General features: G+C 41.3%; 1 protein-coding gene across 2 annotated transcripts in view; it reads right to left on the bottom strand.

Moving 5' to 3' along the window:
* MCC (MCC regulator of WNT signaling pathway) overlaps positions 1 to 26,438 on the bottom strand; it is a 227,216-nt gene that overhangs the window by 87,642 nt on the left and 113,136 nt on the right. For both annotated transcript variants that reach the window (XM_070742893.1, XM_070742894.1), the window contains one exon: positions 2,494 to 2,607. In XM_070742893.1, the coding sequence (XP_070598994.1) occupies positions 2,494 to 2,607 (114 nt within the window). The remainder of the gene's footprint in view (positions 1 to 2,493; positions 2,608 to 26,438) is intronic.

Here is a 26,438-nt window from a genome sequence, read left to right as displayed (position 1 = left end):
TAGCAAGAGAGGGAGAGAGGGAAAGGGGGAGAGAGGGGGAGAGAAAGAGAGAGGGAGAGAGAGAGGAGATAAAGGAAGAGGAGAGAGAGAAAGGAAGAGAAAGAAAGAAAGAGGGATAGAAAGAGAGAGAGAGTGAGAGATGCTCAGTGAGCCTTTCTTTGAAGTTGCCTTTCTTTCTTTCTCTTTCTTGCTTTCTTTCTTGCTCTTTTTCTTTCTCTCTTTTACCTTCCCTTCCTCTATTTCTTCTTTTCTTTCTCCTTCCTACCTTCTTCCCTTACTCTCCCCTTTCATAAGTTTCCTTGCTTCCTTCCTTCCTCTGTTCCTGTCCCTTCCCCCTTTCTTTCTTTCTTTCTTTCTTTCTTTCCTTCCTTTCCTCCCTCCATTTCTTGCTTTCCTTTTCCTTCCTCCCTTCCTTCCTCCCTCATTCCCTTCTTTCACTCCTTCCTCTCTTACTCTCCCCTTTCACACCTTTCCTTGCTTCCTTTGCACCCTTCTTTTGTTCCTGTCCCTTCCCTCTTTCCTTCCTTCCTTCCCACCCTCCGTCCATTCATTCACCCATTCCTCTCTTGATCGCCCCTTTTACGGCGCCGCTGACAGCTAGCTCTCTCCCCCCCCCCCCCCCCCCCCCCACCGGGCCATGGAAAACTGGTCTAGCTGAAAGCCGGTCCCTGGTGCAAAAAAGGTTGGGGACCTCTGATCTAAGTTATCACAAGACTGTTTTAGGAGTCTACGTTCAGGTCCCAGTCTTGTGGCATCAAACCCAGTATCACTCCAATATGATGAAGTTGTCAGTAGTTAATATTCTTCAAGTGCAATTTTGAGACTGTTACTGTATGCATCAACTTGTCATGTCATGTCATCTCATCCAGCCTTGCCTAGTCTGCTAATCAAATATTTTCTGTCCTTTTATCAAATGTTTTGCTAAAGTAAAGGTATAGTATATATATATTGCCTCCCAAGGACAATTCCATATTGCCTCCCAAGGACAATTCCATCTGTCCATCACCCTTTGGGGGGGGAATCATTGACCCCCTCGGAGAGGGTCCACAATTTGGGCGTCCTCCTCGATCCACAGCTCACATTAGAGAAACATCTTTCAGCTGTGGCGAGAGGGGCGTTTGCCCAGGTTCGCCTGGTGCACCAGTTGTGGCCCTATTTGGACCGGGAGTCACTGCTCATAGTCACTCATGCCCTCATCACCTCGAGGCTCGACTACTGTAATGCCCTCTACATGGGGCTACCTTTGAAAAGTGTTCGGAAACTTCAGATCGTGCAGAATGCAGCTGTGAGAGCAATCATGGGCTTTCCCAAAAATGCCCATGTAACACCAACACTCCGCAGTCTGCATTGGTTGCCGATCAGTTTCCGGTCACAATTCTAAGTGTTGGTCATCACCTATAAAGCCCTTCATGGCACCGGCCCTGGGTATCTACGAGACCGCCTTCTGCCGCACTAAGCTCAGCGACTGGTTAGGTCCCAAAGAGTGGGCCTTCTCCGGGTCCTGTCAACAAAACGATGTCGTTTGGCGGGGCCCAGGGGAAGAGCCTTCTCTGTGGCGGCCCCGGCCCTCTGGAACCAACTCCCCCCAGAGATTAGAATTGCCCCCACCCTCCTCACCTTTCATAAGCTCCTTAAAATCCACCTTTGTCGTCAGGCATGGGGGAACTGAGATATTTTCCCCCCCTAGGCCTTTACAATTTATGCATGGTATGTTTGTTTGTATGTATGTATGTTTGGTTTTACAATAAGGGTTTTTTAGTTGGTTTAGTATTAGATTTACATGCTGTTTTTACTACTGTTGTTAGCCGCCCCGAGTCTATGGAGAGGGGTGGCATACAAATCCAATAAATAAATAAATAAATAATATATTGTCGCAACCTATTAAGAAAGCTTAATATCAGAAATTAAAACACAACTAGTCTAGCAAAACACTGCAGAAGATGGGGATTTTTCAAAAATCCATGCTGAATCCTGATAACTGTTTTCAACTTATAAATCTATTATTTTTTTCTACAAACAGAAAGTTTGCTTCAATTGGTGAGAAGCTCAATAAATATGCATACCCTTTTCAACTGAATGCACCACTTCCATGGTATGAAAATTTTTGGTCACATTTGCAGGAAATTTGTTTTTCATAAACTCTTTAAATAGGGCAATAACTTGATTATGTATTATTTATTTATTCAATTTTTTAATGCTGCTCTTTTCTTTGGACTCAGGGCGGCTTACAACATGTTAGCAATAGCACTTTTTAACAGAGCCAGCATATTGTCTCCACAATCTCGGTCCTCACTATATTCTTTTGCTTAGAAAAATAAGCCAATTTTGTTCCCTAATGCCCTTAGTATCAAGAAACGACTCTGATAGACTTTATTATTTTCATGTATGAAAAGTCACATTTCATGCCTTTGATGTAACAACAATTCTTTTGATTAGTTTAAATGCTTAAGGTATTGAGCCAAGGCTATTTTAATAAGTTGAATAATGACTAACCTGGGCTTTTGCCAATTTCTTTTCCAACAAATCTCTCTCTCGTTCTGTTTGCTGTAAGCGTTTATTAAGATCAACGATGTCGCCTTTCAAAGATGCCAGGGCTGCTAAGTGGAACTGTAACATATAAACAAAATAGAGCTAAAATTAAATACCTTCAATAAAACATGTCCTGGTTGAGACAATGCAACTGGTATAATTCAAATATAAATTTTCATAATTTGGAATTTCAAATGAATAAATAGAACAAATAATTTCACATTATTTAAATAATTCTACTATGTATATTTCTAGCATTAATATTTAATACATTTTCTTTTTTAAATTGTATAATTCATTTATTAACCAAATGTCTACTCTGCCACAATTTAGGGACTTTTGAAAGCTGATATTGGTTACCAAAAGCAAGTAAAACATTCATTGATAATATGTTAAATGTTAAAGCAGCACCACCCAAACACAAAACACAATTTTTAAAAAAAGTAAATATGATGGCAAAACAAAATTAGGGAAAGTCTTTTGAGTAAGTCCATCTTTAAAAGCTTCTATAACATCAATGAGAAGGGTTAATTAAAACTAGGAGGCCAATACACAGAATTGGTTCCACTAAAGCAGTGTTTCTTAAATAGTGGGGCACCCGCCGGGTGGTGGCTCAGAGTGATGACAGGGGGAGTGTACAATCCGTGGGCGCCACCATCTTTTTTGGGGATTTTTGGGTGATTTTTCTGTGTTTGGGTGGCTTTCTTCTTCCACAGCTTGATAAAGAGCCCTTAGCTGTGTTTCTGGTTGAGTCCTGCTACTGAGCATGCCCGGAAGTGAAATTGCATGGGGGGAGGAACGTGTGCAAAATGTTGCAATGTTTTGATGGCTGGAGCTGAATGTCCAGAGCCTGCAATGTAAAGATGGGAGCCACGTCTGTTTTTTCTCTATTGCAGGAGGTGATGTTTCGGACTTTTCTTGGCTTTGTTTTGGGATTTGGATAGAAAGTCCCCAAAGACAATATTCTGCCTTTTGCCACCGTGCCTCCCTTGTCCCCATCTCCTGTTCAGAAAGTCCTCAGTGCTAATTGGCTCTTCAGAAAAGCTGTCCTGGATTTTCCCAGCACAAGGAGACCTGCATTTGGGTAGCTGATAAATGGTTCTGGTCCCAAAGAAGCTCTGATTGATTGATTGATTTGATTGATTGATTGATTGATTGAGTAACTGAATTATTGCAATTATGTGCCACCCATCTGAGATGACTCTGGATTCCTTACAAACATTAAAACTAGTACACATTAATTAAAAAAAATAAGAACAATAAAATATTTGAGGACTATGTTAAGAATTGCTCCTAGGTTCACAATCAGGGGCTCAGGGATTCATACACCTCTACCCTGCTTTGCCTTGCTCTACCCTGCCCACCCTATGTATCATTTACAATTAGAAGAATGTAAGGTGAATGTAAGATGCTTGACAAAAGCAACTTCTAATGATTGAAATGTTAACATTAAATAGTAGCTAGCATTTGATATTAGCCAAATGTTAGTGGAGAAGGTACAAAATAGGTACAAGTAATGTTTGTACTAGACATGTGATGGATTTAACTTGAATTAGTTGCTGTAAAATTAGTCTCATATTGAGTCAGGACAGCAAAATGCTTTGGATAATGAAAAGGATCTTATAACAATTTTATAGACAAATGATACTATTTACAGTCGTGGTGGAGAGTTGGGGTGTGTGAAGTGTTTACTTCTTCCTGGGGTGGGCGGTGTAACAGAAAATAATTGAGAAGCACTAGAGAAACTAGAGAAAGGTAGCATTTCTAACTAGAGAAAGTAGCATTTCTAACTTTAGTTAAAATCACAGCCTTTATTGTTGTTGTACATTGTGTATATAACGAAATTGGTCCAGCCATTCAAAAAATGTGGGATCAGTAATAGTTATCTCTACTTGAGCTAAGTGATGGAGCCAGTGATCGCTAGAGCAGACTTAACTGTACCTAGGCAGCAAGCCATAAAGGGCTTGAAAGGTTAAAACCAACACCTTAAACTGTACCAGGAAACCAACCCAAACAAACAAACACTCAAGTTCTTGACCATCGAGGAACAACTTGATGCAGCAGAAAACCCTGATATACCCACAGCAGCTCAGATTTACTAGGTTTCACCTTCAGCTGTTTTTTCCAGCAAGACCAAAGGTAGCTTTCGGGCACCAGAAAAGAATATCAACATGTTCTGCCGGCATGTTTCAACCGCCCGTAATTACAGGATAATTAGTCCAGGAAGACACACACCACACGATAAAAGGAAAACCCAAACGTTTTTATAAACAGAAAAACAGTAACAGCTCCCTTTTTAAATGTCAAAGGGATTTGCTGGTACACACAAGGCACAGGTTAAATGCAATCCAATTGCTCACCCAATAACTGGGAAATTGAGTCCAATTCTAAAGTCTAGAGAGTCCACACACAATCTTGAACAGCACAAAAACCACGATCTTGACGAAACAATGAATCAGATAAACTGCCACAAGGCTAAACCAGCACGCTGTTCTTTTTATCTGTAGCACTAATTACAGCAGCCCCACCCAACCATAGGTGGCCTCATTTTCTCTTGTAATAATCCTTAAGTTGTTGTCTCCTATGCATCACTCTACGCATGCGTGGATGTGTCATTAATTCTTGTTCAGAATCCAAGGATGATACCGATGATTGATCTCCTCCTGGGCTGTCTGCCAAACTCCCCTCTTCCCTGTCACTCACGCTTCCTTGGTCAGAGGAGGCTTCGTCGGCAGATTCCATCGGGAGCAAAACAGGCCTGCGGCATGTGGATGTTTCTCCCACCTCCACCTCCACATTCCTTGGGGCAGGTGCTGGGCCAGAGCTAACCACAACATCAACAACAGCGATGTACAACTGGGTATCATCAGCAGTCTCATGATATATTACCCCATTGGATAACATCAAGCAGTTAATATCCACTCAGAGGCTACTTAGGCAATCATTATTTCCTCAATGTTACAGATTGGAACTAACCACTCAAGAAGGAGTAGGACCATTATAGGCCATCATCCGTTATATCCAACCTCTGCATACAATCCAAAAGGATACCATGACTCATTGTATAAAAAGCTACTGGAAAGTTTAGTCTAGAAAAGGTTCGCTATACTGATCCAGGTCTCCAAGCCTGGACCTGATCAATCTACTTTCTCCAAAATGTTGTGAAATCAGCTCACTACTACCAGTCCAACAACCTTTCCAATAAAATCCAGTAAAATCAATGGAAATATGCTCCTCTTATATAGTATCTAGCGGAAATCACCTAAATCATGAAGATTAGTTTATGAATCATAAAGATGAATCATACATATTACTAGTTCAGTCCCAATCTCAAAGTAAAAGCAATGATCCAAATGGAAAAGAATGTGCAATTCAATTGATACCAATTAAATCCTCAATCTAAAAGTCTGAGAATTATTTAAAATGGCAAGATGTAATTATTTTTTTGTGGATTTGTATTTTTAATGCTTAGGTTACTGCTATATTGGCAGGTGAACTATCATTGAACTAACATTTACAAATCCTTCATTATTAGGTTAGTTGATTTCCAGATTATTCTGGGCAGGTTACATCCAAGGAAAATATTTGCCCATCAAGAAACAGAAAATCCTGATATATCCACAGCAGGTCAGCTTGATTGTTATTATTATTCAGTATTAAAGGAATAAAACAATTTCACTATAAAATGCCTTTCTTTCTCAATAATATGTTATTAAGAAATTTAATTAACATACATATTAAGAAACAGCCAGCTTGGTTTACTGGCTAAAACAACTGGCATACAAATCCAATTATGGTAAATAAATAAAACACCATGTTAGAAACTGGGTAACTGTGAGTTCTAGTCTTGCTGTAGCCATAAAATCACCTGGGTAATCTTGAGCCAGTCACACTCTCTCACTCCTAGGAAGGAGAGGCAAACTACCTGAGAAAAACTTTGTCACGATAACTGCAGGAATCTATCTAGGCCAGCTCAAGGGGTCAAATACTGTCTGAAGGCATACCACCCTCCAACACACATATTTTCAATATGAATGATTGATTGATTGATTGTTTGTTCGTTTGTTTATTTATTGGATTGCCCCCACGTTCCCTGTCTTTTGTAAACTACTCAAGACTCATTTATACCGCCAGGCATGGGGGAGTTGAGATATTCCTTCCCCCTAGGCCATTACAAGTTATGCATGGTATGTCTGTGTGTATGTTTGGTTTTATAATAAGGGTTTTTAGTTGTTTTATTATTGGATTGTCACATGCTGTTTTTATCATTATTGTTAGCCGCCCCCAGTCTGTGGAGAGGGGTGGCATACAAATCCAATAAATTATTATTATTATATTATTATTATTTGTATGCCGCCCCTCTCCACAGACTGGGGGCGGCTAACAACAGTAATAAAACAGCATATAATAATAATCCAATACTAAAAACAGTTATAGATGGGATGTTCTCATAAGGACTCTACGGAAAAACAAATACTTCAATAGTGTACGTCTTCTCAGAACTAAACTCAACTTAATTAACTGAATTGGAGTATAACTTATTAACATAACAGCAAATGTCACAAAGCTTTACGGAAAAAAACCTGTTATCTCTTAACTGGAAAAAAATGAGCTATTTCCCCCCCTAAAATTGAACAAATACAATTTTGTGCCAAGCATTGGTGCAAAACAGATATTAAAGATATTAAAACCGCCCCGAGTCTTCGGAGAGGGGCGGCATACAAATCTAAGTAATAAATAAATAAATAAATAAATATTTATGCTACTCCCAGCATGTATTCTTTACAACAACAAAATTTACAGGAACAAAATTCTTTAGACATTTTAGATACACCAATCCTCTCTCTGCAGCAGCCACATGCTTGACTGGAGCACTTTCTACAAAAAGCTGCCAGGAAGAGATTTCTAAAAATAAAATACAGAACTTGTGCCTAGGCAAAGTTTACTTGGACATGGACATATGTCCATTCTCATTTTTTGATATTTAGCAGAAATAAAAGTGAAAGTAGCATCATTGAAAGTGATGCATTTATCTCATCTTTCCACAATAAATTGGCTCACCATTTCTAAGCTATTAAAGAAGGAAAGGAAAGGAAAGATTTTTGCCACTTAACTGCCAGCTTCCCACAAGGAAACTAAATGGGTAAGTTGGAAGTTGTCCCACTCCCACTGATTTTTACTCACTATTGTAATTCTCTGTTTAGGTAAGGAAACATTCTTGAAACAGTGATCCAAAGCTGCTGTTAAGCTGTTGCTTAAGCTGTAGCAAAATAATTTAAAAGTCATAGCTAAAACATCTGTAAAATATGCAGAAACAATCACTCCTGGATTGATAGCTTATTTTCCTAATGTTATTAAGGAAGTTTAGTAAAAAATGTACTAATGTAGCTATAGAATAGAATAAATGGAATTCTTTATTGGCCAAGTGTGATTGGACAAACAAGGAATTTGCCTTTGGTACATATGCTTTCAATTGTACATAAAAGAAAAGATACGTTAATCAAGAATCACAGCGTACATCCTTAATGATAGTCAGGGTACAAATAAACAATCAGATCATATTAGGAAACAGTCAATATAAATCTTAAGGAAACAAAGTTACAGTCATGCAGCCATTAATAGGTGATTAGGTGAATAGGTCATTAGTGGAAAAAGATGGACGATAGGAACAATGAGATTAATAGTCATGCAGACTTAATAAATAGTTTGAAATTGTTGAGGGAGTTATTTGTTTAGCAGAGTGATGGCAATTCTTGTGTGTAGTTATTCTGGTTTGCAGTGCTCTATAGCGTCATTTTGAGGGTAGGAGATGAAACAGTGAGTCCAGGATTTGAGGGGTCTGTAAATATTTTCAGAACCCTCTTTTTGATTCCAGCAATATACAGGTCCTCAATGGAAGGCAGGTTGGTAGTAATTGTTTTTCTCTGCAGTTCTAATTATCGTCTGAAGCCTGTGTCTGTCAGGCTTGCAGAGATGTCTTCAAAAATATTCCAGTCAGTGCAATCAAAGCAAGCCTGTAGCTTTAGCTTTGGCTCCTCAGTCCAAGTCTTCACTGATTTAATTGTTGGTTTTGTGGTCTTTGCCTGTAAGCAGGTACAAGGCGAATAGGCGTTGATTGCTTACCTGAACGCCTCTTCTCGTACGGTGAGCGGGTACAGCAGTCACATGGGTTGCTCATGTCCAATCCGGTGGAACTGAGCCTAGTATTAAAAAAGCTTGCCGGATCCGCCCCTTCCCCAGAATTCGCGAATCCATAGACTAGGCTCAGTTGTGAAGCTCTGTAGTGTTCAACTCTCATTGTTAGAGGAAAAAGGATTATAGAAAGGTGAAGAAGACACATACAAGGGCGGGAAGTGACTGCTGTACCCGCTCACCGTACGAGAAGAGGCGTTCAGGTAAGCAATCAACGCCTATTCTCCGTACTGAAGGAGCGGGTCCAGCAGTCACATGGGACATACCCAATAGATGGTCCCTAGGGTGGGATTAGATTGCTATCGTGTGAGATAACGGATTGGAGTACCCTTCTGCCGAAGGCAGCGTCCGCTGAAGCGTAAGAATCAATCTTGTAGTGCCTGATGAAGGAATTTGGCGAGGCCCAAGTGGCTGCTTTGCAGACCTCCTCCAACGGGGCTTGAGTCGCCCAAGCGGCCGAGGTGGCTGCGCTCCTGGTGGAATGCGCTGTGATGTTCCTTGGAACTGAGAGGGAGGCCGACTCATAGGCCTTAGATATAGTCCCTCTGATCCAACGGCCTATTACTGTTGAAGACACTTTGGCCCCCATGACTCTGGGATGATAGGCTACAAAAAGTGCTTCTGACCTCCGAAAGGGTCCTGTGCGTTGGATATAAATTCTCAGCGCTCTGGTGAGATCCAGGGTGTGCCATCTAATTGCCAAGGGATGGTCTCGTTGGAGGCAGAAGGAAGGTAGGACAATATCCTGAGATCTGTGGAACATGGAACTGACCTTGGGTAAGAAGGTGGGGTCCAGTCGCAAGACTACCTTGTCCTGATGGAATTGACAAAGGTCCTGCCTGATTGAGAGGGCAGCCAGCTCCGAAATGCGTCGGGCAGAGGTAATAGCCACCAGGAATGCTACCTTAAAGGATAGGTACCTGAGGGACGCCGATTTTAGGGGTTCGTATGGTGCCTGCGTGAGGGAATGGAGAACCCGTGGCAAATCCCAGGATGGGTACCTGTGGACCTTGGAAGGTCTGAGGTTGGCTATGCCCTTGAGGAATTCCTGAACTTCAGGGAAGGATCGGAGAGGTTGTCTGCGGGGACCCCCTAGGACAGATGAAATGGCTGCCAGATGACGCCGGAGGGTGCTGGTGGAAAGTCCTTTATGGAAGCCTTGCAGAAGGAAGGAAATTATTCTGTGTATGGGGATGCACAGAGGGGAGAGACCTTCCTGTAGACACCACTGGTGAAACTTGGACCACGTGTGGTCGTAGATTCGATTGGTCGAACCCCTTCTGGCCTTTAAAATGACCTCCACTGAATCGGGGTCATGACCACGCAGTTCTAAATCTCTCCTGATAACAGCCAGGCGGTGAGGTGGAACCACTCCGGGTCTGGATGGAAAGAGGCCCCCTGCCGCAGCATATCCCCCGAAACGGGGAGTCGCCAAGGGTCCTGGACGGACAGCTGTTGGAGATCCGCGAACCAGGGCCGGCGGGGCCAGTGAGGGGCGATTAGGATTACTCGGGCCCTCTCGGTGAGGACCTTGTGAATCACGTCCGGGAGGATTGGAATTGGAGGAAATGCGTAGAGTAGGCCTGGAGGCCATGGACTCCGGAGGGCATTGATTGCTTCCGCTCCCGGGGATGGAAATCTGGAATAGAAGCGAGGGAGTTGGGCGTTCGCATTGGTCGCGAAGAGATCCAGGATTGGTAGGCCGAATCTGAGGGTGATTTGATGGAACAGGTCCTGATGGAGGTTCCACTCTCCTGGGTCTATCGTTGCTCGAGATAGCCAGTCCGCCTGGACGTTGAGGCTCCCCGAGATGTGATCGGCTAGGAGCGACCGAAGATGTTTTTCCGCCCAAAGGCCTAACTTGAGGGCCTCCCTCATGAGAGCTTTGGATCTCGTGCCCCCCTGTCTGCAGATATGGCTTTTTGTGGCAATGTTGTCGGTGAGAATGAGAACGTGCCGGTTGGGAATGCGAGGAGAGAAATGCTTCAGAGCCAGGGAAACGGCTCTTAACTCTAGCCAATTGATTGGCCTGGAAGCTTCCTCCGGGGACCACGTGCCCTGGGCTATCATCCCCTGGGCGTGGGCGCCCCATCCCGATAGACTGGCATCTGTGGTGATGACAAATTGATCCGGGCATCTGAACGGGGATCCTTTGTCCATGGCCGGAGACTTCCACCACTTGAAGGATCTGCGAACACTTGGTGGGATGACAATGCGCCGATTTGAGTTGCTGTGCCCCGATCTCTGAAAGGGTAATAGGAGCCACAGGAGTTCCCTAGCATGAAGGCGAGCCCAGGGAATGATGCCTATGCATGACACCATCTTCCCCAAAAGGGAAGACAGAGTGACTATGGATACTGAAGAATTAGATAAAATGTTAGAAATTAACTCCCCTATACTGAGTTTTCTCTCGGGAGAGAGAAAAACCTGGGAAGATTCTGAATTGATAATGGAACCCAGGTGAGAAATGGATGTGGAAGGTTGGAGGTGACTTTTTTCAAAGTTGATGGAAAAACCATGGTCCTGAAGGACTGACATGGTGACAGAAAGGTCTGTTTTCACTTTCTCTAGGGAGTTCCCATGAATCAAAATATCATCAAGATAACATAAAATGTGAATGGGAGACGCCCGGATATAGGCCGCTAGGGACCCCAAGAGCTTTGTAAAGACCCGAGGGGCCGAGGAAAGGCCAAATGGCATCGCCCTATACTGGAAATGCCTGCCTTGAAAGGAAAAACGTAAAAACTTCCTGTGGCATTTGGCTATAGGAATGTGAAGGTAGGCCTCAGTGAGGTCTAAGGAGACCATGAAATCTCCGGAGTGAATGGCGGCCAAAATAGAAGATAAGGAGTGCATTTTAAACTTCCTATATTTGATGAATAGGTTTAGTTTCTTTAAATCCAAAATAGCTCTCCAACCTCCAGAGGATTTTGGAACCATAAATAAAATGGAGTAAAAACCTAGGCCCTTCTGACCGGAAGGAACCGGTTGAATGGCTCTGATGGACAATAGATGAGAAATGGCCTCTTCCATACGGTTACAATCTGAGGAGGACCTGGGAGAAGGGCAGGAAATAAAACGTTTGGGGGGAGGAGAAATAAATTCTAACAGAAGGCCAGTTTGAACAGTGTCAATGACCCAGGGGTCCTTGGAGGTGAGACGCCAATTTGAGGCGAAATGGACTAGGCGACCCCCTATGGGAATAGAGGGAAAATTACCATCTAGGTTTTTTTGAGGCCCTGTTAGAAGAAGCTCCCCTTTGGAAGCGAAAACCTCTACCCCTGGAGTTCCTACTTTGGGAACGAAAGCGGGGGGAATACTGACCTGGAGATCTCTGATAGGAAGCCGCTTGATCTTGCTGGCGCCCCGGGCGACGAAAGGACTGCGTTTTGGTAGCCTTTTTTGTGGTTGGACCCAAAACTTTCTTCTTATCCGTGGTTTCCGTGAGGAGTGGATCCAGAAGATCACCGAAAAGAAGGTCGCGCTTTAAGGGTCCCTGGGATAACTGCCACTTCTGGCGTACTCCCGCTTGCCAAGGGCGAATCCAGAGGAGTCTCCTTGCCGTTGTGGAAGCTGCAATAGACTTAGCAGAAAATCTGGTAGATTGCAAGGTGGCATCAGCCACGTACTGGGCAGCTGCAAAGACCTTGTTGAAGTCTTGTTGACCTCTCAAGTCATCGGGAGGAATATGCTGTTGAAGTTGGCGAAGCCACAGCAGCATGGCTCTGGAGAAAAAGGAGGCTGCTGCAGAACTTTTAATGGCCCAGGAATCTGCCGTGAATCCTCTTTTGAGCATTTGTTCAATGCGCTTGTCCTCTGGGCGGAGGACTTCCTCCGCCTCTCCCGGCACAGCCGCTGCCGAATGAAGGATCTTGACAGGTTCATCCGGTTTGGGAAAGGATAGAAGCTCTTCATAGGAAGAGGAAAGTTTGTACAACTTCCTGTCTTTAGTTGAGGGATTAAGACTAGAGGCTGGGAAATCCCACTGTTTGAGCAAGGCATCTTTAAATAATTTAGGCATAGGAATTACCTCGTTATCCTCCTGTTCCTCAGTGAAATAAGGTAAATTCTCCTCCGGGGGATCAGTGGAAGTGGAGGCTTGTTTCTCCTGGGCCGCTAATCCCGTAGAAATTCTAGCTTTGAGGAGGAGAGATTTGAATAATTGAGAAGGGAAAATGGTAATTGGAGAAGGAACCTTTATCTGGGATTCCTCATCATCTGATAGCCCTTGGAAAGGGTCCTCATCATCCTCCATATCCTCATATTCGTCCTGAGAGGAATCTGAATCATCCTGAATAGGAGCCCTAACCGCTGGGGAAGAACCCAAGGGGCGGGAGGGACGAGGAGGAGGAGGAGGTAAAGGAGGCTCATTGATGGAAGAGAGTTTGGCATCAATGGCCTTAGACAACACAGCAAAAATAGATTGGAACTCAGGAGGTAGATTAGAAATATCAGCAGGAATGGCAGAAGAATCCCTAAAGGCCTGGGAGGATCCTGGCTGGGAGGGATCTTCAATAATATCTGGTTCCTCTGGCCCTATGCCCCATAGGTTAGGTTGGGGTCTGTCTAGGTTAGGCTCATCCAGAGATAACACAGGGACCCCAGAAGGAGGTAGACTAGAAGCCTCTGGGGGGTCTTGACTACTGAGTACTTGGGCCTGCACTTTTAAACGTTTTGCTGATTTGTCATGGATTCTTTGTAGGGCTAGGTCCCTTCTCTTCTCGGCCCTGGTGACCTTAGTCGAGGGGCGGGCCCCAGGAGAAGAGGAGGAAGAGGCCTGGGGGATACTAGTAATCTCATCGCCTGTAGGCCTGGCCTCTCTGGGACCTTTAGTTGTGCCTCTCTTGGGAAAGGAAGCCATAGTCTGAAAATTAACAGAAGACAAGGCTGAGCCAATAACTGAATAGAAAAGGAGAAGAATTTTAAGGACTTCCCAAGAGGAATGGATCCTGCTTCGAGGCCTCGAAGCTGCTGAGACGTGAGGACAATCTGGGCAAACCCAGAGTTCGTGCCCCCAAATCCAGCGGGGCCAGCCTCCCTAAACTTTTCAATTAAGTAAACCAAGGCACTCTGGTTGGAGGCTTAGCCGGTGGAGAATTTAGCCTGGGACCCCCAAGGCCCGCTCCGGGATCCACGCGGTGGACTGAGGCCTACGCGGCTGGCAGGAGGCCAACACGAGAGGCCTAGATTTAAAAAGGGCGCGAAGGCCTTCGCGCCGAAAAATCGCTCCGAAAATGCCTTAAAGGGGAAGCGATCGACTAAGTCCAGGAGACTAGAAAGCCGTCTCACTCCGCAGGAGGTATATTTTAAGCCCTTTAATATATATGCAATAGAGAATCAATAAGGCAATCAATTAATACTTGCACTAGAACCTCCAGGCCAAAGGATTAAAAGAATCCACAAGCGGCCGCGGGGATCGTACACGGCAAAACCGCCGGGGGAAAACGAAACCGCAACTTCTCCAAGGGAAAAAAAGCCGAGCCGCAAACGGCTGGCGCTATTAGTGCAAGTAAAACCAATAAGGATAAACAGTCTTACTATTTTTGAAGGAAAAGATCGAAGGGAAGGTGTTAGAATGTTGAACGAATGTTGAACGAGCTATCACAATACAACCGCAGGATATGCGAACTGAGCGAATTCTGGGGAAGGGGCGGATCCGGCAAGCTTTTTTAATACTAGGCTCAGTTCCACCGGATTGGACATGAGCAACCCATGTGACTGCTGGACCCGCTCCTTCAGTACAGAGAATCATGTAATGATCAGTCTATCTCACAGCTGCTCATGGTAAAGACTAATAAGCATCTTTTAGTGTTGTGTAACAATGGTCTAAAGTATTCTTACCTCTAGAGTAGTCCTTCTCAAATAGTGGGTGCCCCCTTGGGAGGACCACGGAGTGATGCCGAGGGGTGCGTGGGATCCCAGGGAACATGTGTGGTCCCTCTCAATTAATTCCCCAGAATGGGAAGTGTTTTCCCAGTTGCTCTGAGCCTGCTCTGAGCCTGGAAGAGAAGGAAGCCAGGTGGGCCAGGGTAGTTAAATGGGTTTTTGCTGTTTTCGTTATGGTAGCCATGAACTGCATAGTGAACCTGTTGCTGGACAAGGAGGAGCATCCTCCTTCGCTGGGCGAAAGCTTTGAATGGCACCCTAAAGCCTCCTTCCACACCATTCACTGTGAGTTCATGGCAGAGGCGGTGCTTATGGGCCAGACCGACGACTCCAAAACATTGGCTTGATTAAGCTGGCCTGGCCCTGTGTCAAAAGGAGGTCTGACTACGGTAGCCTATGCCTCCTAACGAAAACAGGTTACACTGAGTTCAGTGTGGCTTATTCCCAGATAAGTGGGTAGAGCAGCCTTCACCAGTCAATAGTTTGTTTGCAGCTTATAATAAGTAAATCAATAAATATTAACACTAAAATTCCATTGGAGCCCAGATCAGAGAGTTGGGGGGGGGGGGGTGAGCAAATTGTTTACTTCTCCCGGGGGGGGGGGGGGGATGGCAGAAAATAATTGAGAAGTACTGCTCTAGTGAGGCAATTGACATACTGAAATATTTTTGTAGCTCTTTGCTTAAGTTTGTCTTGTTCTGATCTCCCAAAATACTAGCCAGTGAATTGGGGTATTTGGCTTCAGCTTTCATGATTTGATCTGCTAAATAATGTCTTGTTTATGGAGGGACATACACAGCAATTAATAGAAATGAGGAGAACTCGTGTGGAGTTCTCTAAGACTCTAGGTTTTCATCATTTAAATATGTTAAAGGGTTAAATAAGGTTCAGGAGGGAAGTGTTTTTAATAGGAAAGTGAACACAAGAACAAGGGGACACAATCTGAAGTTAGTTGGGGGAAAGATCAAAAGCAACATGAGAAAATATTATTTTACTGAAAGAGTAGCATATCCTTGGAACAAACTTCCAGCAGACATGGTTGGTAAATCCACAGTAACTGGATTTAAACATGCCTGGGATAAACATATATCCATCCTAAGATAAAAATACAGGAAATAGTATAAGGGCAGACTAGATGGATCATGAGGTCTTTTTCTGCCATCAGTCTTCTAGGTTTCTATGTTTCTATTACAGAATTTATATATTATAGTTATTGTTCTATCCCAAGCCTACACAGCTTCAAAACAAAGCGGAATCCACACATTGATATTTTCAAAATAGTATTTTTATATATAAAGTCCCATTTTTATGAACCAAATTCATGCATCTTGGCAAGTTTCTCAGTGAAGGTAATTAAAAGATATCGGTTCCGCGGCTGGGCTGCTGCCAAAGATCAAAGCTACTGGTGCATTCTTTCATGAGATAAGAAGTCTCTAGTTTCACAGACTTACTAATTACAGCTTCCCAGCATCTCAGCAGACAGGGCACATTTTTTCCAAGGATTTTTAGCAGGAAAATCACAGGTGGCTAGCGTAACCTGACTGAGACCTCAAATCATCATCCGACTCCATTGTAAAATGTTGTAATTCTACCCTGAATTACCCATACACCATCCTTAAACACCTGTAGGAAGCGATCACAATTCCCTAGAGTTACAAATTACAGACTACAGTGATACCTCGTATTACGAACTTAATTGGTTCCGGGACGAGGTTTGTAAGGTGAAAAGTTTGTAAGACCAAACAATGTTTCCCATAGGAATCAATGGAAAAGCGATTATTGCGTGCAAGCCCAAAACTCACTGTACTTCCTTTTTCCATACAAGTATTCTTGTCTTTTTCTTAATCTTCTAAAGCGGGCATCTAGCAAAGACTCCTGACCTTCCTTATCATCTAAGTCAGACCCTACTGTCATTGGCCTATCTGCCACCTCTGGTGGTCTGTCAGTTTCATCCAGGTCTATTTCTCCCTCACTCTCTCTCTCTGCATCAGCTGGCAACACCACTGGCCCAGGGTACCATCTATCATTACCAGAGTTGGACGAGGAGCATTCACAACAGTTATATCCTGAGATCAGCTATTGTTGATATATAAACATAAACCTCCTCCCTTCTTTTTACCTGATGATTCTGCAATTCTGCCTGCCCTATGTATCTGAAACCCTGGAATTTACTATCATTAATATCCTCATGTAGCCAGATTTCAATAAAGCACAGGGCAGCTGCGTTGTGAAAATCAAAATTGCATCTGATTAAAAGGAGTATTTCATCCATCTTATTAGCAAGTGAGCATAAGCTGGTTAGAAAGGTTGAAGGCAAAGGGATTTTATTTTTTCCTATTCCTGAGCTTGTAATCTTTAATATGAAAGGCCTGCAATTTCCAACTTCGATCTACATAAAACTTTGTATTACTTTTTTTGTTTATTGGATAGAAGACTCAATAAGTTGTTAAATAGAGATTCACAATCTTTCACTCAATCAACTTAATGGTTTCTAGGCAGCCCGCTTCTCCAATAGATAAGTAGCAATATCACACACAGAATATATAATATCCTAAAGCAAGAACTATTGTATCTCAGTCAAATAAGAAACCAATCATTCTTAGTACAAGTTTTAAATATCTAAACTGTGACTTTTGGTTGGGGATACAAATGTACAAGAAGCAGAAAATATATATCACTAAAAAGTAATGTACTTTTCACCTTTTTCAATTACATTTTTAATTCAAATTTAGCAGCCTTTTGGTGTAATTTTGCTTTTGACTATTTTCTTTGTACTTTCAATTTTTTAGCAATAAACACACAGATTAAAAAGAAAAAACATATATACTATGCTTAACAAATCCTACTCATAAGCAGTGGCCCAGATGTCTTGACTATAGCTCCCTCGGTGACAGCAATCCTGGCATCTGAGATGAAGGGCAATGAAGGCCAACACACTTGGCATGGAAAGACTAGGCAAATGGAGACCATAAAATCTTTTCTCAACAAAACATTTTTGTATGCTGAATTGGAATGATGTTCCATTCAAGAGCATCACAAATACAAAGAAAAATTCTGAATTAAACAAAACTCAGATTAAAAAACTCTTCTTTGTTGTTGTTCATTTTTAAGGCATGTTATGCCCTACGGGGAGCTAAGAGGTTTGCACCAGTTCAATATGGAAGCAAGAGAAATGCTGGGTTCGTAGAAGTTACTGGTGCCCGGAGCAAGTTTCATTGTAGAACAAACTAGAGATTTTCCTTAAGGTTCAAAACCACAGAATTGGAAAGAGAGCAATAGCTAAATTAAAAAAGGCCTAGCCTATAGTAGGTACAGAAGTAAAATTATCCACATCGGCAAAAAGAATCCGAACCTCATATATAAACTGAATAAACAAAATATCACAGCCAACCCCCACTCAGTAAAAGACCTTGGAATACTAATATCAAATGATCTAAGTGCCAAAGCCCATTGCAACAATATCGCCAAAAAGGCTTCTAGAGTTGTTAACCTGATCCTACGTAGCTTCTTCTCTGGCAATCTCATACTACTCACCAGAGCCTACAAAACTTTTGCCAGACCCATCCTTGAATACAGTTCATCTGTCTGGAACCCATACCACATCTCGAACATCAACACACTTGAAAATGTCCAAAGATACTTCACCAGAAGAGCCCTTCACTCCTCCACTCAAAACAGAATACCCTACGAAAGCAGACTATCAATCCTTGGTCTTGAAAGCTTAGAACTACGACGCCTAAAACACGATCTAAGTATTGCACACAAGATCATATGCTGCAACGTTCTACCTGTCAATGACTACTTCAGCTTCAATTGCAACAACACAAGAGCACGCAACAGATTCAAACTTAATATTAACCGCTCCAAACTTGACTGTAAAAAATATGACTTCAGCAACCAAGTTGTCGAAGCGTGGAACTCATTACCTGACTCAGTAGTGTCAACCCCTAACTCCGAACATTTTTCCCTTAGACTATTCCACGATTGACCTCTCCAGGTTTGTTAGAGGTCAGTAAGGGGCGTGCATAAGTGCACCAGTGTGCCTTCCGTCCCCTGTCCAATTGTCTCTCCTTATCTCATTTATCTTTTCTTCCTTTCAAATTTGTTCACCTATACTTTTATATATTTTCTTCTATTTGTTTCTTTAGTTATATTACTACATATATATTTTCTTCAATGTGTATTATGTATTGGACTAAATAAATAAATAAATAAATAAAATAAAATTTCTGAACATCTCTCACACCTCTTTGAAACTCTTTCAAATCCAATCTAAACTGCTATTTGATGGAGTATGGCATTGGAGTGGACTTAACTTAATGATAGGAATTATTGTGGTTTCTTTTTCCATTCTTACCATTAACATATGAGCATGAGAGAAGAGAGGTAACATAATCTTTTTTTTAAAAAAAAATCTTGTCCCTTTGAATGATGTTATCAGATCCTCAGATGACTTCTTGTGGTATCTTAGAGACTTGAGTTGTGACTTTCAGCACCTCAAACATTGCCCATATTTCCTATGAATCTGTTTACAGGATTCAACTTGGGAGTTTGTTTTGGTTCGTGTGTTGCATTTATAGTGCCTGTTGTAAATGGCTTTTTAGGTGTCGATTGGAATGTGTTGATGGCTGGCTTTTGAGTTGACTTGAGTTGAATCTGTTTTCAACTCAAGGACGAAAGATATAGTGAAACAACTGTCCCTATCTTATACTTCCAATTTGTAATCCTACAGAAATTGCTCTAAGACAGTGATGGCGGACATTTTTTTCCTCAGGTGCCAAAAAAAATGTGCGTGCACGCTATCGCACATGCATGAGTACCCAGACCCACAATTCAATGCCTGGGGAGGGCAAAAACAACTTACCCTAACCCCTGGAGGCCCTCTGGAGACTGGAAACAGATTGTTTCCCAACTTCTGCTGTGCCCAGTAGGGTCATGTTTCACCCTCCCTAGGCTCCAAAGGCTTCCCTGGAGCCAGGGGAGGGTAAAAACGTCCCCTATTCCCCGGAGGCTCTCTGGATGCCAAAAATACCCTCCGAGAGCCTCTGTGTGAGCCAAAAATCAGCTGGTCGGCACACATGTGCATGTTGGAGCTAAACTAGGGCAACAGCTCATGTGCCAGCAGATATGGGTCCATGTGCCATAGGCTCGCCATCACTGCTCTAAATTATGGTACACTTATAGTTGTATTTCAAATGCTACGGGATGTTTATAGTATCTTTTAAAAATTTATCTTAGTATCCAAACTTCTTTCATATAAATCACAGCTCTATTCCAGCTCCTACTCTGCTGGCATTCAGGAGGTGTGACAAGACCTGGCTCTGCCAACTTCATAGGAATCTAAGAGGGACACGCAACACTTGGGTTAAAGACGTTCCCTCTGCCTTTTAAACTTGTTTTTACTTCTGTGTCTAACTTATATTTACCTATGTCTCCAAATAGTTATATGGCTTTCATTTGTAAACCGCTCAGTTACTTAAGTTTTGATAAATGAATAAAATAAACAGAATCAAAAGCAGTAACAATATAAAGTAGCTAAATTTAATATCCACAGTCATGTAAAAAAGAAAGTACAGTGATCCCTCGAGTATCGCGAGGGTTACGTTCCAAGACCCCTCGCGATACTCGATTTTTCGCAATATAGTGGTGCGGAAGTAAAAACACCATCTGCGCATGCGCGCCCTTTTTTTCCATGGCCGCGCATGCGCAGATGGTGTTTTTACTTCCGCACCTGGCCCAGGGAAGGTTCCTTCCGACGCCCAGCATCTGATCTGCTCGGCAGCGCCGCAAAGGGGAAACCCCGATCTTTGGCTCCTCGCTGCTGCCGCGCCGGCCGCTTGTCCGCCGGCCGCTTGTCCGCCGGCCGCTTGTCCGCCCGCTGAACTTCCACATTTGGCTTCAGGACTCAGCTGGGAAGCGGCGCGGCTGTTTTAAAAGGTCGCAGCCGGCCTGGGGGGCTTCCCAGCACCCCCCGAACCCGGGTTGGGGGTTCGGGGGGGGTGCTGGGAAGCCCCCCAGGCCGGCTGCGACCTTTTAAAACAGCCACGCCGCTTCCCAGCTGACTCCCGAAGCCAAACCCGGAAGTGGTTTTTTAAAAAAATTAATATTTTTTTAAAAATCGCGATATAGCGTTTCGCGAAGATCGAGATCGCGAAACTTGAGGGATCACTGTACACCCTCTTTGAATTCTATGGTTTAATGTATCAGGACATAAGTAAAAACCACCTGGTCCTTAGCAGTTCTTAAAAATAGATAAATACAGCCTCGGATTAATATGTAACAACACATGACATATTATACCATGTCAACATTTATTTTCGAAAAAGAAACCAAAATGGAGAAGCCATGTGTGAAAAACTAAGTACAGGCTTACTGCTTTCATAGGTCTGAAAAGTCTAAGTAGCAGCCAGATGCTGCTACTCAAGTGCCTTTGATAAATTGATCATCAGCAAGTGTGACAACCTCTATAAAAGGTGAAGTTTTAAGAGTTTGCTGACATTTGTATATGTACGTACTGTTAATACAATACCAAAGAGGAAAGACATCAGTAATGATCTTAGAGAAGCAATTGTTGCTGCCCATCATACTGAAAAAGAATGTAAGGCCATTTCCTAACAATTTAAAATCCATCATTCTACAGTGATGATGATGATTCACAAGTGTAAAACATTCAATATAGTTTCCAATCTTCCTAGGAGTGGATGTTCTGGCAAATTCACCCCAAAATCAGACCGCACAAAGTTCACAAAAATTGCAAAAAATCCAAGAGTTACATCTTAGATTCTGAAGGCCTCAGTTAACACGTTAAAAACCAGCTGTTGTGTTCACATTTACTATACATTTGTACTGTTTTGGGTGTAACGAAATGTAATAATCAGAGTGTAGCAAAAAGTAAACAAAACAAGAAAAAAACCCACACTCATAGTAAAAAAAACCCAAATGAGGAAAAGTCTGCATTGGTTGCCGATCAATTTCCGGTCACAATTCAAAGTGTTGGTTATGACCTTTAAAGCCCTTCATGGCATCGGACCAGAATATCTCCAAGACCGCCTTCTGCCGCACGAATCCCAGCGACTGATTAGGTTCCACAGAGTGGGCCTTCTCCGGGTCCCGTCAACTAAACAATGTCGGTTGGCGGGCCCCAGGGGAAGAGCCTTCTCTGTGGCGGCCCCGACTCTCTGGAACCAGCTCCCTCCAGAGATTAGAACTGCCCCTACCCTCCTTGCCTTTTGTAAACTCCTTAAAACCCACCTTTGTCATCAGGCATGGGGGAACTGAGACATCTCCCCCGGACCTATTAAATTCAATTTATGTATGGTATGCTTGTATGTACGTTTGCTTAAATAATGGGGTTTTTAATATTTTTAAATTGTAAATTATTAGATTTGTCACCCCGAGTCTATTAAATTAAAAAACATGGCAGCATTGCTTACATTTACATTTGAGCAAACTATAAGACTTCTGGAATACTGTCCTTTGGACACATGAGACCATGTTTGGCAAAAACCAAACACACATATCAGCACAAACAGTTAATACAAGCCATCAATCATAGTGGTTTAAAGATGATTATTTTGGCTTGTTTTGCACTTGGGCTTGATTTGGGCATTTTTAAGTCATTGAGTTGATCACCAATTCTTCTGTATACCAAACTATTCTAGACTCATATGTGAGACCATCTGTCCAACATCTAAAGTTTGGCGAACACTAGGTCATGCAACAGGACAATGATCCCAAGCCCATCAGCAGATCTAGACCAGAATAGTTGAAAAAGGAAAGAATCAAGGTATAGCAATGATCCCATCAAAGTCCAGACCACAACCTGACTGAAATGCTGTGGCGGGATGTTAAGAGAGCTGTATCTAAATAAATGCCCAAAAATGTTAATTAACTGAAGTAATGTTATAAAGAATAGCCCAAAATTTCTCTACAACCATGTTAGATTTAAACAATGATTACTTTAGGTTATTGCTGCTAAAGGTGGTTCTACAAACTATAGAATCATAAGGTGTACTTAGTTTTTCACATTTTTCTCCATTTTGTCTTTTTGAAAATAAATGATGACATGATGTAATATGTTGTTAATCTGAGATTGTATTCACCTACTTTTAAGAACTGATAAGAACCAGATGATTCATTTGCTGTCCTGATATGTAAAACCATAGAACTCAACAAGGGTGTATTTTTTCACATGGCTTTATACATGGGTATGTGTATAAATATGAGGAATTAGGCAGCTATTTTTTCCATGTTTCATTAAATAGATTACTTTTGCATTCAGGAGATCTGAGGGCTTTAATAAAATTAAAAACATGCCAGGAATTAGAAAATGGCAAAATACAAATTAAATTTTGTGAACACATAGGAATACAATCAATACTATGTCTATGGCAATCCATTATAATCCTCAATTGCAACTGTACATTTGTAACGTTGCTGATACACATTATAATTTACTCCACGGTCATCAATCTTACTGTAGACCTATGTGCTAAACTTTATGGGAATTTTTTTTTATGAAACTAGTTAACAAAGAGGTTAACTGTAGAAAATAGAAAATCTTAGGAATAAACACACAGTATATACTTTATAACACCCAGGATTAAAAAGAAGATTCTAAGAATCAGATTTGCTTTTTACATATTTCTCCCAGTAACATGTATTCATAAATCCTATATAGAGTCATAAATCTTTCATAGCTGCTATGCTTTCAGTGAAGAAACTCTTAAATAATTTTGAGCCTAGAATAGCCTTACTGTAGGACAAAAACCATGTATAATATTTTTTAATAGCTTAGTAAAAGAAAGAGGACCAATTGTAGATTTTTGGCAAATGTTTCTCTGCATTTGTAAAGAAATAAATGGATCGCTCACAGAGATTGTCTATTCTGTTCCCTAACTACTACACATTTCATTCTCTTACTAAAACATTTATATTTATGAATATTCACACTAACCTCAGAAGAATATCAGAGTTCCAAAGGTTTTAATTCTGCCTCAAAGACTGTCTGAACAGCCAATGCTTTGCTTCTAACCTTGAGCAAGGCTCTACCCCACCCAACTCAGTGACGATTAGGTAGAAACACAGATGTGCTCATGTATTTTTCTCACCAAACTGGTTTTCAACCAATGAATAGCAAAGCCATTCAAACAAAATTAACCTGGTAGAAATACACCATACTCAAATGCTTACATTTCTGAGCAGGAAATTATTATTTTTTTAAGTCCCATGTCTTCAGTATTGTTAAAACCACATTGCTTTGTACTTTCACAAAAGACTATCAATACAAAGCAAAAGTGCCCGAGATAGAATTCTAGGTAATTTTTTTTAGAAGTGAAAAAAAATGGTCTGGTATTTGAGAAAGTGCATAAATTGCTAACGTGATAAAATAAAAATATTGGAAAAAAGTAAATAATTGGTTGTGTCAAATAACAAATACAAAAATAAAATATACGCCAGAGTTTTTTCTACTGGGCATTATGAGAGGTACCTATTCTAAAAATGTAAAATATCTAAGCTTGCATATTACAATAGCTGCAAGGATTGTATTTGCACAGAACTGGAAAAATCTGCAAATACCTGAAGACAATGAGATCATCAAGAAAATATACGACTGTGCAGAGATGGACAGATTGACAATGGAACTTAATAATCGAAAAGAATCGGACTATTATGAAACCTGGACAAAATGGTACCAATGGACAAAAAAAAGAAACTCAAAAGAAACATCGAAATAAAATATCAAGAAATCTAAAAGTAATTAGAAGACAATGTCGATAGGAATGTATATATGATGTAGATTCATCTGTAAATATGATTATGTATTTTTTTTTTAAAAAAAATGGAAAAATTTAATAAATACATATTGGAAAAAAATATTATTTTCTGTGAAACCCCCTATATTTTGCTATTTTAAATGAACAAGTATCCTTAAATCCTGGAAAATGTTATATTTCAAATAACTGATTCATATACTGTAATAATTTTTTAAAAAAGGATTGCTGATTGGGGTAGATTGTAGTAGTGTAATATACTTAACAAATTAAGGGCATTTTGTTTCTTTTTAAAACTCTAACTGATAATTCAGAAAGAAGTCATATAGAAGTAATTATATATACCTGATTTGCCTTTCTCTGCATCTTGAGCAGAAATTAGCTGGATGGAATGAACTGCAATTAATTCCAAGATGAAGCTGCTTTGCAGAATACTAAAGAAAGACACATTTAGCTGGATTCACCTCTTTTCACATACATACACAATGTCTCTCACACACAAGTGTGTGGGAGCGAGAGTAGCACAGGTAACTAAGTATAATGGAATATATTATATTTATACATGTGACAGAAATACGAAAATACATATATGATATTGATTAATGTTCCTTTATGAAGCTTTTGAAACAGGAGTATGTTAAATCCCATATTTTATGGGAAGTGCAGATATTCCCATAAAGGCGATTTTTATTAGTCAATTCTCTACTGCAATGTTGCAACAGAGGGAGTTGTACAGAACAGGTCTTCCTTCTAATCTCTTAGAATTACAATATAGGACACAAAGAGGCTGCTGTAAAGCAGCTGCAATTTTGTAATACTGTACATTCGTTTATAGTCTTGGTACTGCACAATCACTATGGAACATGTTCTAATATGTCATCCATATCAAATTAAGTATTCAAAATAATTGACGTTTGCGAGTTAAGAAGTGTAACACTGGAGAATGACTAGTCTGAGCATTCAAACAGATAATATAATCAAAGAAATGAATGTTAAAAATCACTGTCTGGTTCTTGTATGTTCACTGGAGGGCACAGTTAATTAACTTCCTTTAAACAAACATCCTTGCTTCCTCATTTAAAAAAGCAAGCAGAAATTCTGCCCAAGTATACAGTATCTTATAGCAGTGATTAGTAATTAATTTTCTCTGCGACTGTAAATAAGATTGCATGTGTGTGCTAGGATGTGTGTGCTGCTTATACAGCCAACTTTATAAAATTTATGGAGGCATAAGATGAGGGAAGTTACATTTTTCCAATAAGAAAAGTACACGGTCTGGGTTAATTGAGTGCATTGTGCTTTTAAATAGATTTATCGCTCATATTGCTAGGTTCAACTCGAGCATCTCCAAATCAATAAAAGCATCTGCATTTCAGTAACTGAACATTCTTTTCATTCTTACAACAACAGTAAAGGTAATGTAAATGCAAAGGTAAAAATACAAACTAGGTTTACACACATCAGTGTTTAACCCATGATTTAATTTATTTTGCAGGATCCATATGAATGAATGAACGAACTAACAGCTGCAATCTATATTGTGAACTCAACTGCAATAATGCCTAGTTAAGTTTCGTATGTCTCAGTGAAGATAATGACTATTGCTTTGTTATTTCTGGGCTCACCTTAATGAAGTGGCAAGGCTGTGACTGTCTCTGGAACAAGATACCTTGGCGACCGAAGTCTTACTCTCATTGCCTTGTAGTCTTTAAAACTATCTGGCAATTGTGATGCAGAATGCACTGGCCTTCACTGAAAGTCTTTTTGATATGAAATCTGTAGGCTTGAAAATTGATTCTAATACATTTCAAAATACAAGGTTTTTAAACCAAGGATTACCATAGGAGTGGCATGCAGGGAATTGCAATCCAAATAATCACATACAGTGGTACCTCTACTTACGAACTTAATTCGTTCTGTGACCAGGTTCTTACGTAGAAAAGTTTGTAAGAAGAAGCAATTTTTCCCATAGGAATCAATGTAAAAGCAAATAATGTGTGCGACTGGGAAAACCACAGGGAGGGTGGAGGCCCTGTTTCCTCCCAGGAGATACCTAGA

This window comes from Erythrolamprus reginae, chromosome 2, assembly GCF_031021105.1.
Source record: "Erythrolamprus reginae isolate rEryReg1 chromosome 2, rEryReg1.hap1, whole genome shotgun sequence".
Taxonomy (NCBI): domain Eukaryota; kingdom Metazoa; phylum Chordata; class Lepidosauria; order Squamata; family Dipsadidae; genus Erythrolamprus; species Erythrolamprus reginae.
The sequence above is the reverse complement of the archived record's forward strand: the minus strand, read 5'-3'. Positions and strand labels throughout refer to the sequence as shown.